At 47.9% G+C, this 26,070-nt stretch overlaps 1 protein-coding gene across 5 annotated transcripts in view; it reads left to right on the top strand.

Annotated features, from left to right (window-relative positions):
* The first annotated feature begins 4,376 nt into the window (after positions 1-4,376).
* The window catches only part of usp28 (ubiquitin specific peptidase 28), an 83,638-nt gene continuing 61,944 nt past the window's right edge, over positions 4,377-26,070 (top strand). For 4 of the 5 annotated variants that reach the window (XM_072486484.1, XM_072486486.1, XM_072486487.1 and 1 more), the window contains exon 1: positions 4,377-4,614. In XM_072486484.1, coding sequence (XP_072342585.1) covers positions 4,570-4,614 — 45 coding nt within the window. In that variant the 5' untranslated portion in view covers positions 4,377-4,569. The remainder of the gene's footprint in view (positions 4,615-26,070) is intronic. The other variant, XM_072486488.1, reaches the window with a different exon arrangement.

Raw genomic sequence — 26,070 nt, forward strand, 5'->3', positions numbered from 1 at the left:
AAATCTGCCATCCTTACCTGGTCTGGCCGACATGTGACTCATGTCCCACATCAATGTGGTTGCTTTCTAACCACTCACTGAAGTGACCCATCATTCTACTTTGTTAAGTCAAACTGTGGGTGAGTAGCAATTGGCGATGTAAATGTAAAGGTCGCCACAGTCCCAGATGACCATAGGCTGTTCTCCCTTTTCAGAGCTGACTGGTGGTGTTATATCCCAAGGGTCACCGCACCTCCGGCCGGGGGCAAGGTTGTGACGGCGGCGCCTTCATAAATAGCCTCAGCCGGTATGGGAATTGAGCCCGAATTGCTGGCATCGCTCCGCATCATGAACCAGCCATCCAGCCTACTGAGATAACCGACCCCATTGGCAATATATACCCGCCTTGAAAATGAATGTGGGTATGGCATGACCTTGCAGAGGGTGCAGAGGTGATTTATGACAATGATCCAGGGTGGCGGGTGGGGTGGGTGTGGAGGTGAGAAGCTTGAGTTACAGCGTGAGACTGGATTGTTCTCTTTCGAACAAAGAACAAAGAAAAATTACAACACAGGAACAGGCCCTTCGGCCCTCCAAGCCTGCGCCGATCCAGATCCTATATCTAAAACTGTCACCTATTTTCGAAGGATCTGTATCCCTCTGCTCCCTGCCCATTCATGTATCTGTCTAGATACATCTTAAATGACGCTATCGTGCCCGCCTCTACCACCTTCGCCGGCAATGCGTTCCAGGCACCCACCACCCTCTGCGTAAAGAACTTTCCACGCATATCTCCCTGAAACTTTTCCCCTCTCACCTTGAACTCGTGACCCCTAGTAATTAAGTCCCCCATTCTGGGAAAAAGCTTCTTGCTATCCACCCTGTCTATACCTCTCATGATTTCGTAGACCTCAATGAGGCCCCCCTCAACCTCTGTCTTTCTAATGAAAATAATCCTAATCTACTCAACCTCTCTTCATAGCTAGCGCCCTCCATACCAGGCAACATCCTGGTGAACCTCCTCTGCACCCTCTCCTCCAAAGTATCCACATACTTTTGGTAATGTGGCGACCAGAACTGCACGCAGTATTCCAAATGTGGCCGAACCAAAGACCTATACAACTGTAACATGACCTGCCAACTCTTGTACTCAATACCCCTTCCGGTGAAGGAAAGCATGCCGTATGCCTTCATGATCACTCTATCGACCTACGCACCCACCTTCAGGGTACAATGGACCTAAACACCCAGATCTCTCTGTACATCAATTTTCCCCAGGGCTTTTTCATTTACCGTATAGTTCGCTCTTGAATTGGATCTTCCAAAATGCATCAGCTCGCATTTGCCCGGATTGAACTCCATCTGCCATTTCTCTGCCCAACTCTCCAATCTATCTATATTCTGCTGCATTCTCTGACAGTCCTCCTCGCTATCTGCAACTCCACCAATCTTAGTGTCATCTGCAAACTTGATAATCAGACCACCTATGCCTTGGTCCAGATCATTTATGTATACCACAAACAACAGTGGTCCCAGCACGGATCCCTGTGGAACACCACTGGCCACAGTTCTCCATTTTGAGAAATTCCCTTCCACTGCTACTCTCTGTCTCCTGTTGCCCAGCCAGTTCTTTATCCATCTAGCTAGTACACCCTGGACCCCATGAGACTTCACTTTCTCCATCAGCCTACCATGCGGAACCTTATCAAACGCCTTACTGAAGTCCATGTTTATGACATCTAAAGCCCTTCCCTCATCAATCAACTTTGTCACTTCCTCAAAGAATTCTATTAAGTTGGTAAGGCATGACCTTCCCTGCACAAAACCATGTTGCCTATCACTGATAAGCCCATTTTCGTCCAAATGGGAATAGATCCTATCCCTCAGTATCTTCTCCAACAGCTTCCCTACCACTGACATCAGGCTCACTGGTCTATAATTACCTGGATTATCCCTGCTACCCCTCTTAAACAAGGGGACAACACTAGCAATTCTCCAGTCCTCCGGTACCTCACCCGTGTTCAAGGATGCTGCAAAGATATCTGTTAAGGCCCCAGCTATTTCCTCTCTCACTTCCCTCAGTAACCTGGGATAGATCCCATCCGGACCTGGGGACTTGTCCACCTTAATGCCTTTTAGAATACCCAACACATCCTCCCTCCTTATGCCGACTTGACCTAGAGTAATCAAACATCTATCCCCAACCTCAACATCTGTCACGTTCCTCTCCTCGGTGAATACCGATGCAAAGTACTTGTTAAGAATCTCACCCATTTTCTCTGACTCCACGCATAATTTTCCTCCTTTGTCCTTGAGTGGGCCAACCCTTTCTCTAGTTACTCTCTTGCTCCTTATATATGAATAAAATACTTTGGGATTTTCCTTAACCCTGTTTGCTAAAGATATTTCATGACCCCTTTTCACCCTCTTGATTCCTCGTTTCAGATTGGTCCTACATTCCCGATATTCTTTAGAACACAGAAAGGGCGAGGGGAGATTTCATAGAGGCATGCAAAATAATCAAGGGTTCTTGATGGGGTAAATCACTGTTTCCAGTGGCAGGGAGGATTGGTGGCTGGATGATTTAAGGTAATTAGGTCAGATCAAAGGAAGAACCAGAGGAGAGATGAGATTATATGACAGGTGAATTGTTGTGATCTGAGATACACAGGTGAAAGCAGATTCAAGAGTAACTATCAAAAGGGTGGGACGGTGGCAGCATGGTGGAGCAGTGGTTAGCACTGCGCCTCACGGCACCAAGGAACTGGGTTCGATCCCGGCCCTGGTCACTGTCCACTGTCCCGTGTGGCGTTTGCACATTCTCCCCGTGTCTGCGTGGGTCTCACCTCCACAACCCAAAGATGTGCAGAGCAGGTGGATTGGTTTGCTGAATTGCCTTTTAATTGAAATTTTTTGTTTAATTTAAAAAGTATCAAAAGGGAATTGGATAATTAGGGTGGCATGGTGGTTAGCACGGCTGCCTCACACCGCTATGGACCCGGGTTTGATTATGGCCTTGGGTGGCTGTTTTTGTGGAGTTTGCACATTCTCCCTGTGTCTGCGTGGGTTCCCTCCAGATGCTTAGGTTTCATCCCACAGTGCAACGATAAAGCTGTATTGAAATCCGCAACTGAAAATCACTACTTGGGCAGCACGGTAGCACAAGTGGATAGCACTGTGGCTTCACAGCGCCAGGGTCCCAGGTTCGATTCCCTGCTGGGTCACTGTCTGTGTGGAGTTTGCACGTTCTCCCTGTGTCTGCATGGGTTTCCTGTGGGCGCTCTGGTTTCCTCCCACAGCCCAAAGACGTGCAGGTTAGGTGGATTGACCATGATAAATTGCCCTTAGTGACCAAAAAGGTTAGGAGGGGTTACGGGGGTAGGGTGGAAGTGAGGGCTTAAGTGGGTTGGTGCAGACTCGATGGGCGGAATGGCCTCCTTCTGCACTGTATGTTCTGTGTTCTAGAGTTCCCGAGGACCATAGGCTGCTCTCCCCCTTTTGAGAGAGAGAGCTGACTGGTGGTGATTTAACCTGAGGGTCACCACACCTCAGGCGTGGGGGTTGAGAAGGCCGGACCTTCATGGATACCTCAGCTGGTAGAGGAATTGAACCCACACTGTTGGTGATATTCCACACCGCCAACTAGCCGTCCAGCTGAGCAAACCCAACTCCAATCCCACAGCCCAAAGATGTGCAGGTTAGGTGGAGTTACAGAGATTAAGGAGGGGCGTACTGGGCCTAAGTAGGGTGGTCTTTCAGAGGGTTGGAGCAGACTCGCTGAACCGAATGGACTCCTTCTGCACTGTGCGGAATTCCTTGAAAGGGAGAAGAGCATAGAAATTGGATGATGCTATCAAAGTGGCCACAGGGGCTGGTTTAGCACAGGGCTAAAGAGCTGGCTTTTAAAGCAGACCAAAGCAGGCCAGCAGCACAGTTCAATTCCCGTACTAGCCTCCCCGAACAGGCGCCGGAATGTGGCGACTAGGGGCGTTTCACAGTAACTTCATTTGAAGCCTACTTGTGACAATAAGTGATCTTCATTTCATTTCATTCATGAGCGCCATGAGCTTGCTAGCCTCTTTCTGTCCTGTGTGATTCCGTCATTTCAACTATTGTTCAAATGTACCTAGACCCTGAGATTACCTTCCAAAGCGAAATGGAAGCAAAAGAATGAGATTGCTGCTGCTGAAGAGAGCAGGGAGGGAAACACACTGTGTGTGGGGGGGAAGAGGTGAAGAGATTCAACCCCCAGTTGCTCTGTTTGAGGAACAGACCAGCCTCCAGCAGGGGGCGCGCACGCCCAGGGGTGGCTTGGTGGGGGGAGCGCGGACGCAGTCGATCGCGCGCGTCACGGGAGGCGTGCGCGCCCCCGGGGCTGATGGGCGGGTGTTGGGGGGGGGTCGCTTGTCGCTTGTCTCCCTGTGTGGCGGCGGCTGCTGCTCCGCTTCCTCGCTGCAAATCCCCGGCAGAAGGAGACAAAAAAAAAGACAACAACAAAGGAACAAAAATTGGGATTGAACAAAAATAAACACCACACAACAATCTGATTCCAACTTTGAGAAGCGGCCGTGGGGATCAGTGAGAGGGAAGATGACGGCGGGGGAGAGTGAGCCCGGAGCGAGTGGCGAGGAGAAGGTAATAAAGTCCCTTCCCCTCAGCAACAATGTATCCGGTTTAACCCGCAGACAATGGCACAGATACTTTGTAACACTTTCCCTCTCAGCGGCAACTCAAAGTTCTACTCTCTCCACTCTGGGAAAGTTCTCCGCTGCCCTGAGCCAATCTGTGTGTGTTTGTTTTTAGAAAAATCACATATCCTCTTCTCCATGACCTCCAATCATCTATTTTAACTTGGTGTCGCCCCTGCTGCCTCCCCAGGATGGCATGCTTGCCACCTGTGTCCACAGAGGTATGGGTTTCAAAGGTTTGCCCGCTTCATGGCGTCGGGCAGGTGGGAGGAGGTGGCCATTCAGCCCCTCCACACTGGCCTGTGTTGTTCGGTTACATCGCAGCACACCCAAGTCCCTCTGCTTTGTTTTGCTCCTGTGCCCCCTCTGCTATGGATTTGATTCCTGCAAACTTGGAATGGGGCATGGCAGACGACTCGATGGACCCTCAACCCTGCTCCGTCTTTCAATAAATGGGGCTTGGGGGTAGCACTGTTGCTTCACAGCGGCAGGGACCTGGGTTCGATTCCCGGCTTGGGCCACTGTCTGTGCGGAGTCTGCGCATTCTCCCCGTGTCTGCGTGGGTTTCCTCCGGTTGCTCCGGTTTCCTCCCACAGTCCAAGGATGTGCAGGTTAGGTGGATTGGCCATGCTAAATTGCCCTTAGTGTCCAAAAAGGTTACGTGGGGTTACTGGATTAAGGGGATAGGTTGGAGGTGCGGGATTAAGTAAGGTGCTCTTTACAAAGGGCTAAATGGCCTCCTTCTGCACTGTAAAATCTATGATCATGTCTGACCCACCACATCAAGCCTATCTCCACATCCTTTATTCTTCAGGTGAGGAGAATCTATAAATATTCGCAGGGTTGAATGGTCTCATTCTGTGCCTTGAGTGATTCAACAGCTGAGTACTCGCAACCCTCTGGGTAGATAAATTTTCTCCTCCTCAGTCCTCAGTTGCTGATCCCCTTAAACTGAGACTCGTTCGAGACCCGCCAGCCAGCAGAAGCAGTCTCTCAGCACTTACCTCACCAGCCCTCACGACATTTCATAGATTGACAATCTTTACAATGCAGAAGGAGGCCATTTGGCCCATGAGGTCTGCACTGGTTCACTGAAAGGCATTCTATCTCGTCCCATCTTTTCTGGGAGCAATTCAATTGCGTTTTCAATACCTCCATTGAACCTGCCTCAACCACCCAATCAGGAGGTTGCTTCCAGACTCCAACCAGCCTCTGGGTGAATGCCTTTTTTCTTCTCATCACCTTTACACCATTTAATAATGATTTTGAATCTCTGCCCTCTACATAGATTGGTACTCTTTGGGGGGGGGGGGGGGGGAGAGTGCTAGTATTTCCTTGCTATTTATCCTGCCCATTCTCATCAGGATCTTGAATATCTCTCCCCTTGGTGGGTGCCCCTCTTCTTCCTTCGTGGGCTTCCACCCAACCACTTGGGGGTTGTCACCCCTCCCCCTCTGGAGCTCCCCTTGGGGGCTCCCCCCCCCCCAAGACCCAGGAGCAGAATTAGCAGAACCCTGGCCTCCAGCCCGTTTGAGAAGAGAAAGAGAAAATAGGAAACTGACCGGGCGTTTTTGAAAGTTAATCTGAATGAGCAGAAACTTCAAATCATCCCATCCACCAGAAATGCAGAATTTGAGAGGCAGATTTGTAGGCAGCTGGTTCTGAAACTCCCACTTCAAGCCGACAGTGACCTTTTAATGCTATTTTAAGTTTGGCATATCTTTGGGAGCCAAGGTCATCCAAAGTCTTTATTTAAAAGTCCTGGTGATTTTGTTGTGGCTGGGAAACTGCTGGTCAATCACCTCTTATATCTATTTATTTAACTGACATGTGATAAAATATTCATCCTTGTTATCTGTTGATATTTGTTCCCCATTGGGAAATCTCTCTCAGCTCGTGGAATGTTCTAACAAACATGCCTCTACAAAGGCTGAGGAGGCCAACTTTGCTCAGTTGATAATGTAACGCAAATGTAGTTGTTAGGCTGGGTGTAGTGTACTGTGGAACTTAAATAAATATAAAAGTGAGTACAGATTGGCTCCAGTTCTGTCCTTCACTAGTTGGCTTTCTTGAATAAAGAGTTAAGAGAATTAGAATTGCCTCTTGAGCCTCGGGCGTCATGGTAGCACAGTGGTTAGCACTGTTGCTTCACAGCTCCAGGGTCCCAGGTTCGATTCCCGGCTTGGGTCACTGTCTGTGCGGAGTCTGCACGTTCTCCCCGTGTCTCCGGGTGCTCCGGTTTCCTCCCACAGTCCAAGATGTGCAGGTTAGGTGGATTGGCCATGCTCAATTGCCCTTAGTGTCCAAAGAAAAGTTAGGTGGGGTTATGGGGATAAGGTGCAGGTGTGGGCTTGAGTAGGGTGCTCTTTCCAAGGGCCAGTGCAGGCTCGAGGGGTCGAATGGCCTCCTGCACTGTAAATTCAATGGTCCAATTCTAAATACTCCACCATTGGAGATCGTGACTTCAGGTGCCTGGGCCCTAGGTTCCAGAATGCCTTCCTAAACCCCTTCACGCCTCTACTTATCGTTCCTCCTTTCAGATGTTCATTAAAGCCACCCCTTGCCAAAGCATCCAAAGCTTGACAAATCTGCCTGGATATGTGGCTCGTTGTCAAATTTTGTTTTATAATGCCTCTGGGATGTAGCTCGGGGCGTTTTACTATGATAAGCAGATACTGTAAAAACGTAAGTTCTTGCAGTCGTCTCAAGGAAAGATATGTGCCCTGACCAAACTTGTCTGAGGTGGTTAATTTGGGATGTCAGATGCAGTGGATGGGGTATCCGATTGTCAATAGGCTGGAACCGAGAGCATGGCATGAAGGGAGTTGTGGAAAGGCTAGTTCTTTCTTCCTGAGGTTCCATCGATGCTGTGGAACAACACATTCATGGCTCAGATTGTCTGATGCTTCAGAAAGCTGTCACAGAGACCCTGTGAAAAGCAAAAACTAAATTTGATTATTTTAAAGGGGGATTGTAGTGGTATCTGTATTTTTATTCCTTAATCACTTTTTGTGCGAGTTACTCAAATGTTGGTTGCACTCTAGCACATTAATCACAGTTAGAGTTCACATGCAGTACTGTTAGGCAGCAAATGTTGAGTCAGGTAGTAAATAGGTCATACCCCTTGATTACATGGCAGTAATGTGACGAAGGGATTTGGGTTCTATAATAACTGGGGAGATTGAAATTCAAGCCATCAACAACTCATCTGAATCCTATTTCATTTTGGAATTTGTGCATGAAAAATAACTGCTGTCCATCTAGCTCACCTTCTAACATAAATCAAAACAGAAGATGTTGGAAATACTCAGCAGGTCAGGCAGCATCTTCAGAGAGAGGGAGGAAAAATACCATCGACCGACGGTCCCAGTTATATTCTACAATGATAATGGAGTTGTTGAATGATCATAACGAACAATCTCTACGGGTTAGTGTGCAACAGACCCAGACATGAAGCGAGGAATACCCCAAAGCTCTCGAGTCGCCTGTTGCTCCAGAGCCATGCTACTCTCGCCACGTGTCAGGTCTCAAATTACTCACCCACTGTGTAGATTTGCTGAAGCCTTACCAGGCAGTGGTTTTATTCGGCCTTTGAACCCATTTGGCTGTGTCGGCAGTGCAGATGGTGATGGGTGTACACCATGTCATTGACCGACCCACCCAACCTGTCCCAGAAACAGGGATTTGGATCTTGCTGTGTGGCAAACTTGATGGGAGAGCCGGAAAATCCAAAGAACACACTGCACAATCTTGTCTGCCACATGGGTTTTGCACCGGTTTACTGGGTGCAAGTCAAACGCCACACCATTCATGCTTCATTTGGGCACAGCCTTTGTTTCCATATCATACCCATTACCACTCTACTTGGCTTTTGCATCATGAAATATTTTGTTAGTTGCACGCTCCTGCCCTCCCTCCAACCTCCCTCTAGCCTATCAGAGACCTTCTCTTTTGTTCTCTCCTGCCCTCTGCCCTTTCTAATGGTTTAAAAGCCTTCACATTTCGATCTTCCTTCTTTGACCAGAGGCCATACCGTGGGCAGCACGGTAGCATGGTGGTTAGCACAATTGCTTCACAGCTCCAGGGTCCCAGGTTCGATTCCCGGCCTGGGTCACTGTCTGTGCAGAGTCTGCACGTTCTCCCTGTGTGTGCGTGGGTTTCCTCCCACAGTCCAAAGATGTGCAGGTTAGGTGGATTGGCCATGCTAAATTGCCCTTAGTGACCAAAATTGCCCTTAGTGTTGGGTGGGGTTACTGGGTTATGGGGCTAGGGTGGAGGTGTGGGCTTGGGTAGGGTGCTCTTTCCAAGAGCTGGTGCAGACTCGATGGGCCGAATGGCCTCCTTGTGCACTATAACATTCTAAAAAAATTCTATGATTCTAACTGAAATGTTAACTCCGTTTCTCTCCACAGATGCCACCTGAGTATTTCCAGCAATGTTTTTTTATTTCTGATTTTCAGCATCCACCATTGTGCCTTTGGGCTTTCACATCCTGGCCGATTGTGAAAGTGTTAAACTCGAGATTAATCATCAGTTTTATCATCGAGTGCCATTTCAATTGTTCTGTACAAATACAAATCTTATCTTGTTGCTTGCAACAAGTGCAACATCTCTTATCATATTTACTCCTGATAAACACTTCATGACTGGGGAAGATTTCCAGTTAACAGGAATACTCTACAACTCATGGATTTCATGCTTCAACCTTGTTTTTTCCACTGGTGTGCTGGGCTCCTCCATCTTTGAGGATGGGAATGTTTGTGGAACCTCCTCCTCCAGCGAGTTGTTTAATTGTCCACCAACATTCAAGACTGGATGTGGCAGGACTGCAGAGCTTAGATCTGACCCGTTGATTATGGATCATTTAGCTCTGTCTACCACTTGCTGCTTATGCCATTTGGCATGCAAGTAATCCTGTTTAGTAGCTTCACCAGATTGACACCTTGTTTTTTGGCATGCCTGGTGCTGCTCTTGGCATGCTCTCCTGCACTCTTCATTGAAGCTGGCTTGATAGTAATGGTAGAGTGGGGGATATGCCGTCACAGTTTCTGGTTGAGTACAATTCTGCTGCTGCTGATGGCCCACAGTGTCTCATAGATGTCCAGTCTTGAGTTGCTAGATCTGTCCGAAGTCTGTCCCATTTAATACCGTGGTAGTGCCACACAATGGAGGGTATTCTCCATATGAAAACGGGACTTTGCTTCCATAAGGACTGCGCAGTGGTTACTCCGACCAATACTGTCATGGACAGATGCAACTGCAGCAGGCAGATTGGTGAGGATGATGTCAAATATATTTTTCCCTCTTGTTGGTTCCCTCACCACCTGCTACAGATACAGCCTAGCATCTATGCCCTTGAGGGTTTGGTGCTTGGTCTGTGGTGATGCTTCTGAGCTACTCTTGGTGATGGACACTGAAGTCTTCTATCCAGAGTATATTCTGAACCCAAGCCACTCTCATTGCTTTCTCCAAGTTGTGTTCAATAGGGGGAGAGGGAGGTTGTGGTAATCAGCAGGAAATTTCCTTGCCTGTGTTTGATCTGATACTATGAGACTTCATGGGGGTCCGTATTTGATTTTGAATTCTCACAGGGTAACTCGCTGCTAGCTGTATAACTCTGCGCCACCACCTTTACTGGCTCAGTCCTGCCAATGGGACAGGACATACCCATGGATGGTGATGTTTGGGACGGTATTATTCCATGAGCATGACTTTATCAGGCTTGACTAGTCTGAGACAGCTCTCCGAATCTTGGCACTAGCCCCCAGATGTTAGCAAGCAAGACTGCAGGGTCAATACGGCTGTGTTTGCCGTTGTTGCTTCCAGTGCCTTGGTCGATGCTTGGTGGCCTGCCCAGTTTCATTCCTTTTACTGGTATTTTAGTGGCATTTAGTTAAGAGTCAACTACATTTCTGTGGAGCTGTAAACACTTGCAGGCCAGACCAGATAAGGTTGGCAGATTTGCTTCCCTAAAGGGCATTAGTGAACCAGATAGATTTTTAGGACAGTTGGCAATGATTTCATGGTCATCGTTAGACTTTTAATTCCAGATTTTCATTGAACTCTTATCATCTTCCATGTGGGGTTCGAACCCGGGTCCCCAGATCATTACCCTAATTCTCTGGACTACAAATCCAGTGACAATACCAACTCCTCTAATTGAATCATGATGGATTTAACCCTGACAAGTGATAGTTTTTAGGTTGTGTGATGCTTTTATGCCTCTGATCTGTATCTTACTTTTAAGCACCTAGTTCATTCCTAGAATATTTGATCTGCTCCTGCACTCTTTTATTTTGTGAACTGTATAGCACTGGCTTTGAATTGAATCTTATCTGTTAGAACACTATACCTTTGTTTTCTGTGAGTTAGGCTGGGGAATGTGTCAGATAGGAATACTAAGTATGTGTGTGTGAGTATATGGTTGGAGTTTGTTCTTTTCCGATCTAGGGGATATTTGTGTGGAGCTAATAAGTCTGTAATCTAACCTGAAATTTAACATTTTTGGAGTGTTGTCCCATCTTTTTCCCTTCACTTGGAAGCAATGACTCATCCCGAATATGTATCCACATGTGGTAGGATCACCTCGTGCACTACTTCACCAGCACTACACCTCGTGCGTGAGTTTCCTCCGTGTGCTCTGGTTTCCTCCCACAAGTCCCAAAAGACATGCTTGTGAGGTGAATTGGACATTCTGAATTCTTCCTGTGTACCCGAACAGGCGCCGGAATGTGGCGACGAGGGGATTTTCACAGTAACTTCATTGCAGTGTTAACGTAAGCTTACTTGTGACAATAATAAAGATTATTATTATAAATGTGACTCTTTCCGTATGTGAGTCTGGACAGCGAGGGTTAACAGACTATTTGAACATTGGGGGAAGGGGGGTCATCACTGCTGAGAGCGATCCTATCGTCAGGACATGTATACCCATCCAGCAGGCTTCACAGCAATAAGAATTGGAGTATTCACTGATTCATAGCTGGCTCTTCTTCCCTCTCCTTGCCAACAACACAGGTGCCACTTGCCTCTTCCACCCATCGGACTCCCCCTTCACAGCAGTCAATACCATCCTGCCCGCAGCTGGAAAGTGGCATAGCCCCCCCCCCCGGGTAAAACCTAGAATCTTCCTGGTCGATATAACCTCGTGAATTTGGCTGAAGACCCTTCATGGGAGTCGCTGTTTGACGTTTGCCTGTTTTTGTTATGGGAAAGCAGGTTTTTATTCATTTGCGCGACGTGGGCGTTGCTGGCTACACCAGCATTTATTGCCCATCCTTAATTGATCTTGAGAATGTGGTGGTGAGCTTCCTTTTTGAACCATATGCTATAGGTTCACCCCCAGTGCTGTTAGGGAGGGAGTCCCAGGATTTTGACACAGTGACAGAGCGGTGATATATTTACAAGGCAGGATGGTGAGTGACTTGGAGGGAAACCCCAGGTGGCGGTGTTCCCAGGTATCTGCTGCTGTTGTATCTATCTTTCCATGTATCCGTTCCCTCTCTTTTGCATAGAAAGTTCAGTGTAGTAACATGGCCGATGGCTCAACTGGTCCAAGCTCCATGCGAGTCATGTCATCCGATCAGCATATTCCTTTCTCCTTTTTGTGTTAACCCACCTTCCCCTCAAATGCATCAATGCCGCTTGCATCATTGTAATAGCTAATTGTGCATTCTAGCCATTTTCAGAGTAACTAAGTTGTCCTGAACTGAATTTAATGGTGACTATTGTACAGCATGTTTGCAAACCCCTAGTTTTGGACTCCCCACCAGTGAAAATGTCTTCTCTACATTTACCTGATCGAAGAGCTCCATCAGCTCAACCCTCAACCATTTATTTTCTGGAGAACAGAGCTCCTGTAACCTGCACGGCTTTGTTTAGTGATTTGTGCCGTGGGTCCCCTTTGCTTCTCGCTTACATTTACACCCTTATTTTCCAAGGAGTATGTGGCATCCTTAATCTCCTCACAAAATGCACCACTTCACACTGATCTACATTAAAATTAATTTGTTTTGCATGCCCATTCTGAGAATGGACCAACGTCTTCCTGTATTTTGTGCTGCCCTCCGCCCAATTTGATGTCAATCGCAAATTTTGAAATTGCATTTCCTTCCCACAACGTTGAATGTGGCTGGGGGGGGGGAGGGGGGGTGGTTAGTTTAATATTTCTTCATATTGCTACCTCTTTGAGCAGCTGTTCAGCAGGTTCTATTTCTGAGCCTTCCTCATGTTAAGGACGTAGCAACTGAGATATTTCTGGGAGCATGACATTAGGTGACCTGAAGTTGTTCAGGTTTCAGCACTGTCGCACCTGCAAGCAACTAAAGCAAGTCATCTGTGCCAGATTCATCCTAATGATATGTTAGTTAGATAAACTTTAAGTTAAAAGGTGGTTTGCAAAATATTGCATCTAGTTTCCAAGCGCAGCAGCTGATTATAGGATGGTTGCAGTAATTGAGTGAAACAAATTCTCAAAGAATTGGTACTCATGCAGAAGATGTTGCAGTTACAGGACTGCCTGGCTCCCATGTCCCCCATTTGCTTCTCAATCATGTGTTTTTCTACCTCTTCCCTATGAGGTTATGGGGACACAGTGATTAGCACTGCTGCCTCTGCACTAGGGACCCTGTTTGATTCAAACTTGGGTGACTGTGTGGAGTTTGCACGTTCTCCCTGTGTCTGCATGGGTTTCCTCCCGCAGTCCAAAGATGTGCGGGTTATGTGGGGTTCTGGCGATAGGGGAGTGGGCCAAATGGGGGGGGGGGGGGGGGGGGGGCTCTTTCAGAAGGTCGGTGCAGATTCGATGAGCTAAATGCCGGCCTTCTGCACTGTAGGCGTTCTATGAAGTCACTTGTTCTTTTCCATGTTTCTAAACTCCTGAATTATCTCCAAGTGGCCATTCACTGAATCTGTGACTGCCCCTCAGCACCTGTTATTTGTGGAAATGGAAAAACTTCCAATGAGGTGTAGTCACTTTTGCAAGTAAGAAAATGGCGGCGTGCATTTATGCACAGCATGGTCCCACAAACAGCCCCGTAAGAATGTGCAAATAATATTTGTGTGATGCTGGTTAAGGGATAAATAATATTTGTGTGATGCTGGTTAAGGGATAAATATTGGTCAGGGCACCGGGGATAAATACCCCACTCTTACTAGTTTAATTAGACCTATTGGGCTCCAGAGAGAATAAATGGAATCTTTATTCGTCCGAAAGGTGACTCTTCTCTGACAGTCCGAAACTGGAAGAGTCAGCCGAGATTTTGTGCTCCAGTCTCGGGAGTGGGACTTGAAACCGTAACCTACTGACTCTGTGGCGAGACCACTACCCTCTGAGCCAGGGCTGACGCTGTGAAGCATCTTGTGACACTTTACTAAAGACTGCCAAAAAACACAAGCTGTTGTGTGAGTTTAAACAGTGGATGTTCAGGCTCGCTCTCGGGTTGGTAATTGCTCCTTTAGGTTCTGTGTGATGGAGCATGGCATAAAAATAGTTTTTGTTTACTCATGAAAAACCAAGGAAATTAAGACCGGGGAAAGGCCAGTGTTCACAGTTGCTTCCTGGTTAGAAAACTGATTTCTTAGCTGTAGATAATCAGTGTTTGCACTAAACATTCCTGAGGATTATGGGATTATTCGCTGATGTTTTTTCAAGAAGTAAAATTTACACACTGCAACAGATTCTGTGTAATTAGTGATCCCTTTCATTGAAACTCCAACTTCATGATTTGTTATAATTCAGTGAGTTGGATGATCGTAATGAATGGCGGAACAGGCTCGAAGGACCAAAGGCCTACTCCCACTTTTATTTTCTATGTTTCTAATTCTCATTTGATCAACTGGCCCAGGGAGCAAAAAAAGATTTGGGAAAAAAAACCTTTTCAGTTTCTTAAAAAAACCCTTTGCTGCGGGTTTGTTTGCACTAAAGCCTCACGCTCCTGATCTATGGGTACTCGGCCTGGAGAGGGGCGGGGAAAGAGGACCCCATCCTTCATCTGCTCCTGGGTCTGGTCAAACTTGTCATAAACAGATCCAGGCAATGGGCAACCGTGTCATCCAACCCGACTGCCTGCACCTCTTCGCTCGGGTGTCCTTCGAGTGGGTGCACGCGGTGTCTACTGACACCATCATAGCCTTCCATATCTGGTGGGCACTGCGGGGATGGGGTGTCTCATTGACCCTCTTGATCACATTTTGATTTGATGTTGTAGGTTTAATTTGTCATTTGTTTTTTGATTCAGGCGATATCCCTTTAAGGGGATGCCCCTTTAATTTGTCCCTTAGTTTACTTGATTTACTTTGATTGGTTATTTGATTTACACAAAATAGGAATGCTATCCAGGGCACCGGTGTAACTCCTTGCATTTCCAGTTGTGCAATGCGAGCGCGAACATCTGCCTGAACAGGCAGAAAGCACTTCCAACATTTTTGTACTGATGGAATGCACCTCTGACATGTGATCACTGCTAATTATAAAAATCCTTCCCTGGCAACTGAAGAGGTTAAGGAGAGTTTCTTTAATAGTCCCAGAATTTTTAAACCATTCACGCAGATGTAAGTCACAGCTGTGAGTACATTCAATGCATCCATTCAGAGAGATATGTAGCCATCCCAAATTGGGAGACTCCACCAGAGAATGGTCTAGTGCCCTTATTGCTGAAGTTAATTATAGTGGGTTCGTAATGTCTTCCCTTCACATTATCTGCTGTTGTGGTGTAATGGAAAGTAAGAGAGCATCACAGATTAAGATTATAATTCGCAGTCTTTTTCCACTCCGTAGCCCTTGTGATTCAGCTCCTGAAAGCATTTCCATGTCAACTGTAGCCGTCTATATATTTAAAAAAATGTTTTCAAAGGCTATAGTAATGTGTTGTTTATGTTACTAAACTAGCAATCCAGAGGTTTGGATGTGACCTAATGGAGGTCTTTAAAATTATAAAGGGGCTTGATCGGCAGGCCTCGAGAAAATGTGTCTGCTTTTGGGAAGTCCAGAACTCGGGGACATAAATATAAGGTAGTCACTAATAAGTCGGGAATTCAGGAGGAACACTTTAACCTAGAGAGTGGTGCGAATGTGGAACTCGCTTCCAGATGGAGCAGTTTGGTGCATAGCAGAGATGCATTTCAAGGGAAGCTGGATAGGCATATGAAGGAGAAAGGAGTGGAAGGGCTGTGGCGATACAGTCCGATGAAGTGGGATGGGAGGAACTTGTTTGGCACTTTAACACCTCATAGACCAGGCATTTTCAAGTGGGGGCCGCGACCCGCGGGTGGGTTGTAGGCGGGTGTCGGGAGGGTCGTGGAGCCATTCTTCGTGGCGTTCCCGATCGCAGGAATTCAGGCATAACGGCCACAGCTGTTGGCTTCTAAAAATGTCGGCTGCGAGCGGCTTTAAATATGACAGCAGTGGCCCGCTTTAAAAATGCGGGCATGCTGTGCATGCGTGCCCGCTCATCGGTGCACGCGCTCGGAGCCCAGAGAGAAACACCATCTCCTCCTGACATCAGCGCACAGACCCAGGAGAAGATCTTTTTAAAAATTCAATTCAGTCTTCCTGCATCTGACTGAATTTTAGAGATTAAAAAGATTCACAATACTGTGAGTTAAGTAATTCCTCCTCATCTATGTCTAAAATCATTGCTTTGTAATTTGCAGACTACATCCCCAGTCTGTAAACCACCCATCTGAGGAAAACTTACATTCTGCATCTGCTCTGGAGAATCCTGAGAGAATAATGCCTGTTTTAATGGCGTAATTTCTCATTCTTCGCTTCTCTAGTCTATAGAATGTAAGCCCAGGCTCACCTCTTGCATTAAAAGTAATAGAAAAATGGTGGATGTGAAGGTCGGCCGGCGTGGGTCGCAAAGGTCGGCCGGCGTGGGTCGCGAAGGTCAGCTGGCATGGGTTGTGATGATCAGCCGGCATGGGTCACGAAGGTCTGCCGGCGTGGGTCGCGATGATCGGCCAGCGTGGGTCGCGATGATCGGCCAGCGTGGGTCGCGAAGGTCGGCCGGCGTGGGTCCCGAAGGATGGCCGGTTGGTAAAAATGGGTCCCGGGCAAAAAAATTTAAAAAAAAAACTTTCATAGACCAATTGGGCTAATGACCTGTTTCTGTGCTGTTAATTCTTAAGAATTAAATTAATTAATTGTTCTCTTAAAAAAAGAAGACCGAGGGATGACCTTATGGAGATATTTAAAATTATGAAAGGTTTGCTGAAGCGGATACAGAGAGAATGTTTCCTCGTGGGAAAGGGCATAACTAGAGGCCACCAGTATAAGATAGTCATTCATAACTTCAATGAGGAATTCAGAGGAAACATACCTTCCCTGAAGTGTGGTGAGAATGTGGAACTCACTACCACAGGGAGTGGTTGAGGCAAGTATTATAGATGCAAGGAGCAACTGGACAAGCAGGTGAGGGAGAAGGGAATAGAGAGTCATGATGATTGATGTAGATTTTTTAAAATTTAGAGTACCCAATTCATTTTTCCCAATTAAGGGGCAATTTAGCGTGGCCAATCCACCTACCCTGCACATCTTTGGGTTTTGGGGGCGAAACCCACGCAAACACGGGGAGAATGTGTAAACTCCACACGGACAGTGACCCGGAACCGGGATTGAACCTGGGACCTTGGTGCCCTGAAGCAGCAGGGCTAACCACTGCGCCACCGTGCTGCCCTGATGATTGGGTGTAGATGAGGCAAGATGGGCAGGGGTTCGAGTAAAGCATAAATGCTGGCATGGGCCGGTTGGGTCGAATGGCCTGATTCTGACCTGGTATGCCAAACTCTCACCATCTGACAAGCCCAGAGGACCAGAGGTGACACCGGCACAGAAGTTTCCCCCAAGCACCAACAACCACAACATGAATTGTCGGTTCTGTGGACGGCCATGCCATGGGAGGACCAACCCGCAGAAGATGAGGAGGTCATTTACAGCTTGGACATGCTCTGTACAAAGAGGTGTCTGCCAAAAGCCCCTAACAAGAGCCAGCACCTTGAGAAGAGCAGAGGGATGACAGAGCAGTAAAACCTCAGGCCTGTGTTTGGTCCTTAACATGAAAAAAATATGCTCAACATTCCTCGGTGATGTGTCATATGAGAAGTGGAATGGTATTTGTGACCATGCTGAAAATAACTCTGATACCGGGACGTTGCCGGAATTACCTCCATACATGTCTGACAGCCACATGCCTTGACTCCTGAGAAGAAGTAAACAGATTCGCATCTATGCTGGACTCTGTTCTTTTCTTAGCCTCTGATGCACACTCGCAGCAATTTTTCATGGCAGGATCGAGTAACATGTCTGCAGCAAAGGGCATGTTGTACTTGGCCAATGTTTTGCTGTTTATCATGAGTTTAAAAGTATCTTGTTTATGATGGGAATTATCTTCAGAGAAAACCATACGCAGTTGAATCTCCGATGTGTTGCATTCTATGGAAAATTTGAGCCTCCTTCCGAATATGGTTTATGTCTCTGTCTATTGCCCACACTTAACAATTATCTGTAATTTCTCAGGATAATGTAGAAAAATACAATCTGTCTAGTATCACCAAATTCCATCTCCCTCCATCATCACTGCTGAGCGCACAGACAAGGAGTGGCATGGCAGCACAGTGGTTAGCACTGTTGCTTCAGAGCGCCAGGGTCCGAGGTTCGATTCCTGCTTGGGTCGTTGTCTGTGCGGAGTCTGCATGTTCTCCCTGTATCTCCTTGGGTTTCCTCCGGTTCCTCTGGTTTCCTCCCACAAGTCCCGAACGGTGAATTGGACATTCTGAATTCTCCCTCCGTGTACCCGAACAGATGCCGGAATGTGGCAACTGAGGGATTATCACAGTAACTGCATTGCAGTGTTAATGTAAGCCTACTTGTGATACTAATAAAGATTATTATTAGCTTGTTGGTTGTTGCTCTCTTGAACCCCACTGTATTTAAATACTTCTCAAATTATATAATACTTAGTGAATGTTTCAAGCTTATACATTTTTTTGAAGTTTTCAATTGTATTTGTGTGGAGTCTGTTACAGAAAGGGAATGAAGGCTATGTGCCAGTGTGAATGTAGCCCACTGCTCCACACAACACATGGCAAACGTTATTTTGCAGAGTGGACCGCATGCAAATGCTGGCAAACTACGAGAGACCTGTGTAAATGTTGGCACACTCTTGAGTATCCCATGCAAACAGTGACATTTTCCCAGGAATCCCCTCTAAATATTGGATCACCTGCATTGTTGTTTACCAATGTCCGGGGTGTATAATGACAGGAGAATCATGCCATATGTTAATGAGTTGAAGAAATGATAACCTGACGTTTATATGCCGTCATATCAAAATGATATTCATCACAGAGACAGGCCATTCAGCCACAGGTGTGTGTGTGTGGGTGTGTGGGGGTGTGTGTGTGGGGGGGTGTGTGGGGGGGGGTGTGTGTGGGGGGGGGGGGTGTGTGTGGGGGGGGGGGGGTGTGGGGGGGGGGTGTGTGGGGGGGGGGGGTGTGTGGGGGGGGGTGTGTGGGGGGGGGTGTGTGGGGGGGGGTGTGTGGGGGGGGTGTGTGGGGGGGGGGTGTGTGGGGGGGGGTGTGTGGGGGGGGGTGTGTGGGGGGGGTGTGTGTGGGGGGGGTGTGTGGGGGGGGGTGTGTGGGGGGGGGTGTGTGGGGGGGGTGTGTGTGGGGGTGTGTGTGTGGGGGTGTGTGTGTGGGGGTGTGTGTGTGGGGGTGTGTGTGTGGGGGTGTGTGTGTGGGGGTGTGTGTGTGGGGGTGTGTGTGTGGGGGTGTGTGTGTGGGGGTGTGTGTGTGGGGGTGTGTGTGTGGGGGTGTGTGTGTGGGGGTGTGTGTGTGGGGGTGTGTGTGTGGGTGGGGGTGTGTGGGGGTGTGTGTGTGGGGGGGTGTGTGTGGGGGGGTGTGTGTGGGGGGGTGTGTGTGGGGGGGTGTGTGTGGGGGGGTGTGTGTGGGGGTGTGTGTGTGGGGGTGTGTGTGTGGGGGTGTGTGTGTGGGGGGGTGTGTGTGGGGGGGGTGTGTGTGGGGGGGGGGTGTGTGTGGGGGGGGGTGTGTGTGGGGGGGGGTGTGTGTGGGGGGGGTGTGTGGGGGGGGTGTGTGGGGGGGGTGTGTGGGGGGGGTGTGTGGGGGGGGGTGTGTGGGGGGGGGGTGTGTGGGGGGGGGTGTGTGTGGGGGGTGTGTGTGTGGGGGGGGGGTGTGTGGGGGGGGGGGTGTGGGGGGGGGTGTGGGGGGGGTGTGTGGGTGGGGGGGGTGTGTGGGGGGGGGTGTGTGGGTGGGGGGGGTGTGTGGGTGGGGGGGGGTGTGTGGGTGGGGGGGGGTGTGTGGGTGGGGGGGGGTGTGTGGGTGGGGGTGGTGTGTGGGTGGGGGTGGTGTGTGGGTGGGGGGGGTGTGTGGGTGGGGGGGGTGTGTGGGTGGGGGGGGTGTGTGGGTGGGGGGGGTGTGTGGGTGGGGGGGGGTGTGGGTGGGGGGGTGTGTGGGTGGGGGGGGTGTGGGGCAGTGTGGGCGCAGTGTGGGTGTGGGCGCAGTGTGGGTGTGGGGGGGGGTGTGGGGGTGCGGTGTGTGTGTGGGGGTGTGTGTGAGGGGTGTGTGGGGGGGGTGGTGTGGGGGTGGGGGTGGGGGTGGTGGTGTGTGTGGATGAATCTCTTCCCACCCCACTCCATCGCGTCCCATCAGTATATCCCTTGCTTCCTTTCTCCTTCATGTTTTTATCCAGTGGTTAACGCTGCTGCCTCACAGCGCCAGGGATGATTCCAACATTGGGGGGGGGGGGTGACTGTGGGGTTTGCACTTTCTACCCGTGTCTGCCTGGGATTCCTCTGGGTGCTTCGGGTTCCTCCGAAGATGTGCAGGTTAGGTGGATTGGCCATGCTAAATTGCGGCTTAGTGTCCAAACCTTTGGTGGGATCATTGGGATGGGAGGGGGGGGTGCTAGGTACTGTGCTCTTTCCGAGGGTCAGCGCAGACTCGATAGGCCGAATGGCCTCTTTTTGCACTGGAGGAATTGTATGATTCCCCTAAATGCATCTACGCTAGTTGCCTGAACTACACCTTATGGCAGCAAGAATGGTTGCAGGGATGAGAAACTTCAGTTATGAGGATAGAATGGAGAGGTTGCGACTGTTCTTCTTGGAGAGAAGAAGGCTGCGAGGGGTTTTGATAGAAATGTTCAAAATCATGAGGGTTTTGAACAGTGTAGATCGGGAGAAACTGTTCCCACTTGTAAAAGGATCAAGAACGAGAGGGCACAGATTTAAAGTGATTTGCAAATGTGATGTTCTCCCCGAGTCAACGTGGGTTTCCTCCAGGTGCTCTGGTTTCATCCCACAATCCAAAGATGTGCAGGTTAGACGAATTGACCATGCTAAATTGCCCCTTAGTATCCAAAGGTTAGGTGGGGTTGCGGGGATAGGGTGGGGGTGTGGGCCTAAATAGGGTGCTCTTTCAGAGTGGTGGTGCAGACTCGATGGGCCGAATGGCCAAGCAAGAATTGTGCATGTAGTTTCCTTTGAACATCAATATAGCCGGTGAGCTTTGTGTTGCTGAATGCTCAGTGTTTCTGTATGTCATTACAAAGCTATTCATAGAATCATAGAGTTTACAGTGCAGAAGGAGGCCGTTCGGCCCATCTATACCGGCCCTTGAAAGAGCACCCTACTTAAGCCCACACCTCCACCCTGTCCTCGTAACCCAGTAACCCCAACTAACAATTTTGCGTGGCCAATCCACCTAACCCCCACGTCTTTGGACCACTGGAGGAAACTGGAGCACCCAGAGGAAATCCACGCATATACGGGGAGAACGTGCAGACTCTGCACAGACATATTGCCGCATTTCGGTAGAGAATCTTAATCCCTCAAAACCGTCACGGCATGTTTGAGCAATTGTTTGAAACGTTCAGCTAAGCCATTGGCAGCTGTATGGTGGGGGGCAGGTTTGATTTGGCTGATGCCACATCCCTTCAATTAGTCCTCTAATTTGGCTGATGCGCACTGAGTACCTTTATTGCTCACGAGTTGTTCAGGTCGCCCAAACCTTGCAAATACCTCGTCGAGTCTTTCTATGGTCCGTTCCATAGTTGTTGATTTCACGATGGCCACCTCTGGCCACTTTGTATGCACATCAACCATCAACTAGAATACAAGACCAGGGATGTACTTCTGAGGCTGTACAAGGCTCTGGTCAGACTTCATTTGGAGTATTGTGAGCAGTTTTGTGCCCCGCAACTGAGGAAGGATGTGCTGGCATGGAAAGGTCCAGAGGAGGTTCACAAGAATGTTCCCTGGAATGAAGAACTTGTCGTATGAGGAACGTTTGAGAACTCTGTGTCGGTACTCGGAGTTTAGAAGGATGAGAGGGGATCTTATTGAAACTTACAAGATACTGCGAGACCTGGATAGAGTGGACGTGGAGAGGATGTTTCCACTTGTAGGAAAATCTAGAACCAGAGGACACAATCTCAGACTAAAGGGACGATCCTTTAAAACAGAGATGAGGAGGAATTTCTTCAGCCAGAGGGTGGTGAATCTGTGGAACTCTTTGCCGCAAAAGGCTGTGGAGGCCAATTCACTGAGTGTCTTTAAGACAGAGATAGATAGGTTCTTGATTAATAAGGGAATCAGGGATTATGGGCAAGAGAATGGGGATGAGAAAATATCACCATGATTGAATGGCGTAGCAGACTCGATGGGTTGGGTGGCCTAATTCTGCTCCCATGTCTTATGGTCTTGTGTGTCCTTCAAATGGTCAAGCATAATCAACATGGATCCTTTGCTATGGCCATGTGGGCTATTCCCATGGATGCAAAGGTTGTAGTGGAGGTACATTTCTCTGCACAGTATTGGCATAACCCAACCTTCTCCTCTATTTGAGCATCCAACCCGGGCCACTAGAAGTAGCTTTTCGCCAACTCTTTCATTCTAACTACACTGGGATGAGCTTGTGCAGCTGTTCCAGGATTTTACTTCTTAGACATGACGGAATGATTACTCTAATACCTGACAGCAATACTCCATTTTGTACTATCAACTCCAAGATGTCTGGTAGGATAGGGCTTAAGGTCTGGATTCTTTTTGTGCACTTTTATCAGAGAACCTTTTTGAATCATGTCCAACACCTTCCTCATCAGCGGTTCCGTTCTGGTAAATTGCGGTACCTGAGAAGAAGTTATCAGAACATTTTCACAGGAGACAGATCGAATATGTCTTTGAAATGTTCATCAGATTTGTGCTTACCTTTTTGGTCTTGTTGATCTGGTAGCAGCAGTCGAGACAAGGCATCTGCGTTCACGTGTTGTTCAGACCTACAATATTCAATGACATAATCATATGCCGACAAGATTAACGCCCAATGTATTCAACTCGCAGCAAGCGAAGGGATCATCTCATGTGGCCCAAAAATTGCTCAGTGATGGTCAGTCAATAGAGTATATTGATGGCCAAATAGATATTGGTGGAATCTTCGAATATTAAAAATAATGCCGAGAGTTTCTTTCTCAAGCGGGTATAGTTTGACTCAGCACTTGTCAACATCCTGAAAGCAAATGCTTGGTCTCTTCACCTGAAGACATTATATGCGAGACAATCGCTAAGTGTGATGTGAACTTTCCATAGTAATATAATTCTTAAAAGGACCTTCACTGAGTCACGTTATACGCTCGTGGAGCATCCAGGATCTCTCACATTATCTTAGGTTCTTTGTGAAGACCGACTTGGTCGATGATGTGTCCAAGATACTGAATAGAAGATTTAAAACATTTTTACTTCCCTTTCTTGAGCCTGAGATTATTTACTAACTTGATAGAGTTTTTCGAGGAGGTCACTAAGATGATTGATGCAGGTAGGGCAGTAGATGTTGTCTATATGGACTTCAGTAAGGCCTTTGACAAGGTCCCTCATGGTAGACTAGTACAAAAGGTGAAGTCACACGGGATCAGGGGTGAACTGGCAAGGTGGATACAGAACTGGCTAGGCCACAGAAGGCAGAGGGTAGCAATGGAGGGATGCTTTTCTAATTGGAGGGCTGTGACCAGTGGTGTTCCACAGGGATCAGTGCTGGGACCTTTGCTCTTTGTAGTATATATAAATGATTTGGAGGAAAATGTAACTGGTCTGATTAGTAAGTTTGCAGACGACACAAAGGTTGGTGGAATTGCGGATAGCGATGAGGACTGTCTGAGGATACAGCAGGATTTAGATTGTCTGGAGACTTGGGCGGAGAGATGGCAGATGGAGTTTAATCTGGACAAATGTGAGGTAATGCATTTTGGAAGGGCTAATGCAGGTAGGGAATATACAGTGAATGGTAGAACCCTCAAGAGTATTGAAAGTCAAAGAGATCTAGGAGTACAGGTCCACAGGTCATTGAAAGGGGCAACACAGGTGGAGAAGGTAGTCAAGAAGGCATACGGCATGCTTGCCTTCATTGGCCGGGGCATTGAGTATAAGAATTGGCAAGTCATGTTGCAGCTGTATAGAACCTTAGTTAGGCCACACTTGGAGTATAGTGTTCAATTCTGGTCGCCACACTACCAGAAGGATGTGGAGGCTTTAGAGAGGGTGCAGAAGAGATTTACCAGAATGTTGCCTGGTATGGAGGGCATAAGCTATGAGGAGCGATTGAATAAACTCGGTTTGTTCTCACTGGAACGAAGGAGGTTGAGGGGCGACCTGATAGAGGTATACAAAATTATGAGGGGCATAGACAGAGTGGATAGTCAGAGGCTTTTCCCCAGGGTAGAGGGGTCAATTACTAGGGGGCATAGGTTTAAGGTGAGAGGGGCAAAGTTTAGAGTAGATGTACGAGGCAAGTTTTTTACGCAGAGGGTAGTGGGTGCCTGGAACTCACTACCGGAGGAGGTAGTGGAAGCAGGGACAATAGGGACATTTAAGGGGCATCTTGACAAATATATGAATAGGATGGGAATAGAAGGATACGGACCCAGGAAGTGTAGAAGATTGTAGTTTAGTCGGGCAGTATGGTCGGCACGGGCTTGGAGGGCCGAAGGGCCTGTTCCTGTGCTGTACATTTCTTTGTTCTTTGTTCTTTGAGATTATTCAATTGCAAGAGTAACTTTCAGGTTCTTTACATGCTCTACATTGTTCGAACCTGTGATCAAAATGTCTTTCAGGTAGCATTGCACACCCAATAGCCCACTCCAGATCTGATCCATAGAGCGTTGGAAGTCGGGGCTGATGTTATCCCAAATGGAAGCCTCCAATACCAAAACACACCCTTGTAGGTTATTATGGGCAGTAATGGATTGACACTCACTAGCTACGTTCATTTGCAGATAGGCTTGGGAGAGATACGTTTTGCTCAAATGTTTGACCGCCTGCAAAAAGATCTTCGATAAGTGATGGAGGCGACTGATCTGCACATAATACAGAGTTGTTAGTCATTTTTAAATCCCCGCATATTCATACTGAACCATCCTTCTTTCAGACTGGGATAATTGGTGTTGCCCAATCGCTGGTGGTAACCGGCTCAATGACTCCTGCCTTTAGTAACTTCTCGAATTCTTCCACTTCAGGTCAAATAGCATAGGGTACAGTACACGCTTTCAAACACTTAGGCGCGCTGTCTGCCTTTACCTTGAGTTTCACTTTGACCTGAGTCATGGATCCAAATGACTCCTCGAACATCTTCACATACTTTTCTCCGAAATAGTTGAGGATCGTTCGTAGAATTAACAAGTTGGTTTACGACAGCCCAGTTTAGCTTAATCTTCCTTACCCAAGGTCTCCCAAGCAATGCTGGAAAATCTCCTTGAACAATGAGAAGAGGCAACTCCACTTTATGCTCGCTAACATCCACAGTCACTTTGATGAAGTCCTTCAGCAGCACCACATCCTCGGTATATATCCTGAAGACCACACCAGATGATTGTACTGGCAGACACTTCAATTTCTTATGGTACATCAATTCAGGTATAAGTGATACTGCAGCGCTCGTATGCACCTCCACCTTCATAGTGTTCCCATTTCATTTTGGATTGACCCAAAATCGATGCTTGTCTCCTTGTGCAAAGCTTACATTCCTCAAGCTGCCAGTAGGTCTTCAGTTGGATCACTTAACTGGTAAACTCTCCCTGTAGACTTTGCAGTGTTTTTCTTGGTACACTTTTATGCTAATGAACATTGTTGTGACCAACATGCTGTCGCAATGTGACCAACTTTACCAGAACCTTTGCAATTGTTCCCCTTACTCCAACAATCTCCAGTCATATGCCCCACTTGGTTTCAGCGATAACCTGGTAGGTCCTTGCTGGACCTGCTGCTCACAGACCTCTTATGGACTTTAGCTCAAGCTCCAATCAGCGAAATTCTCGCACAGCAAGTTCCACAGAAGTTGCAGATTTTAAGGTTAATGCACCTTCCCCTCCACAATTTCCTGTGGATGGTTTCATTCCTGA

This window comes from Scyliorhinus torazame, chromosome 21 (assembly GCF_047496885.1).
Source record: "Scyliorhinus torazame isolate Kashiwa2021f chromosome 21, sScyTor2.1, whole genome shotgun sequence".
Classification (NCBI taxonomy): domain Eukaryota; kingdom Metazoa; phylum Chordata; class Chondrichthyes; order Carcharhiniformes; family Scyliorhinidae; genus Scyliorhinus; species Scyliorhinus torazame.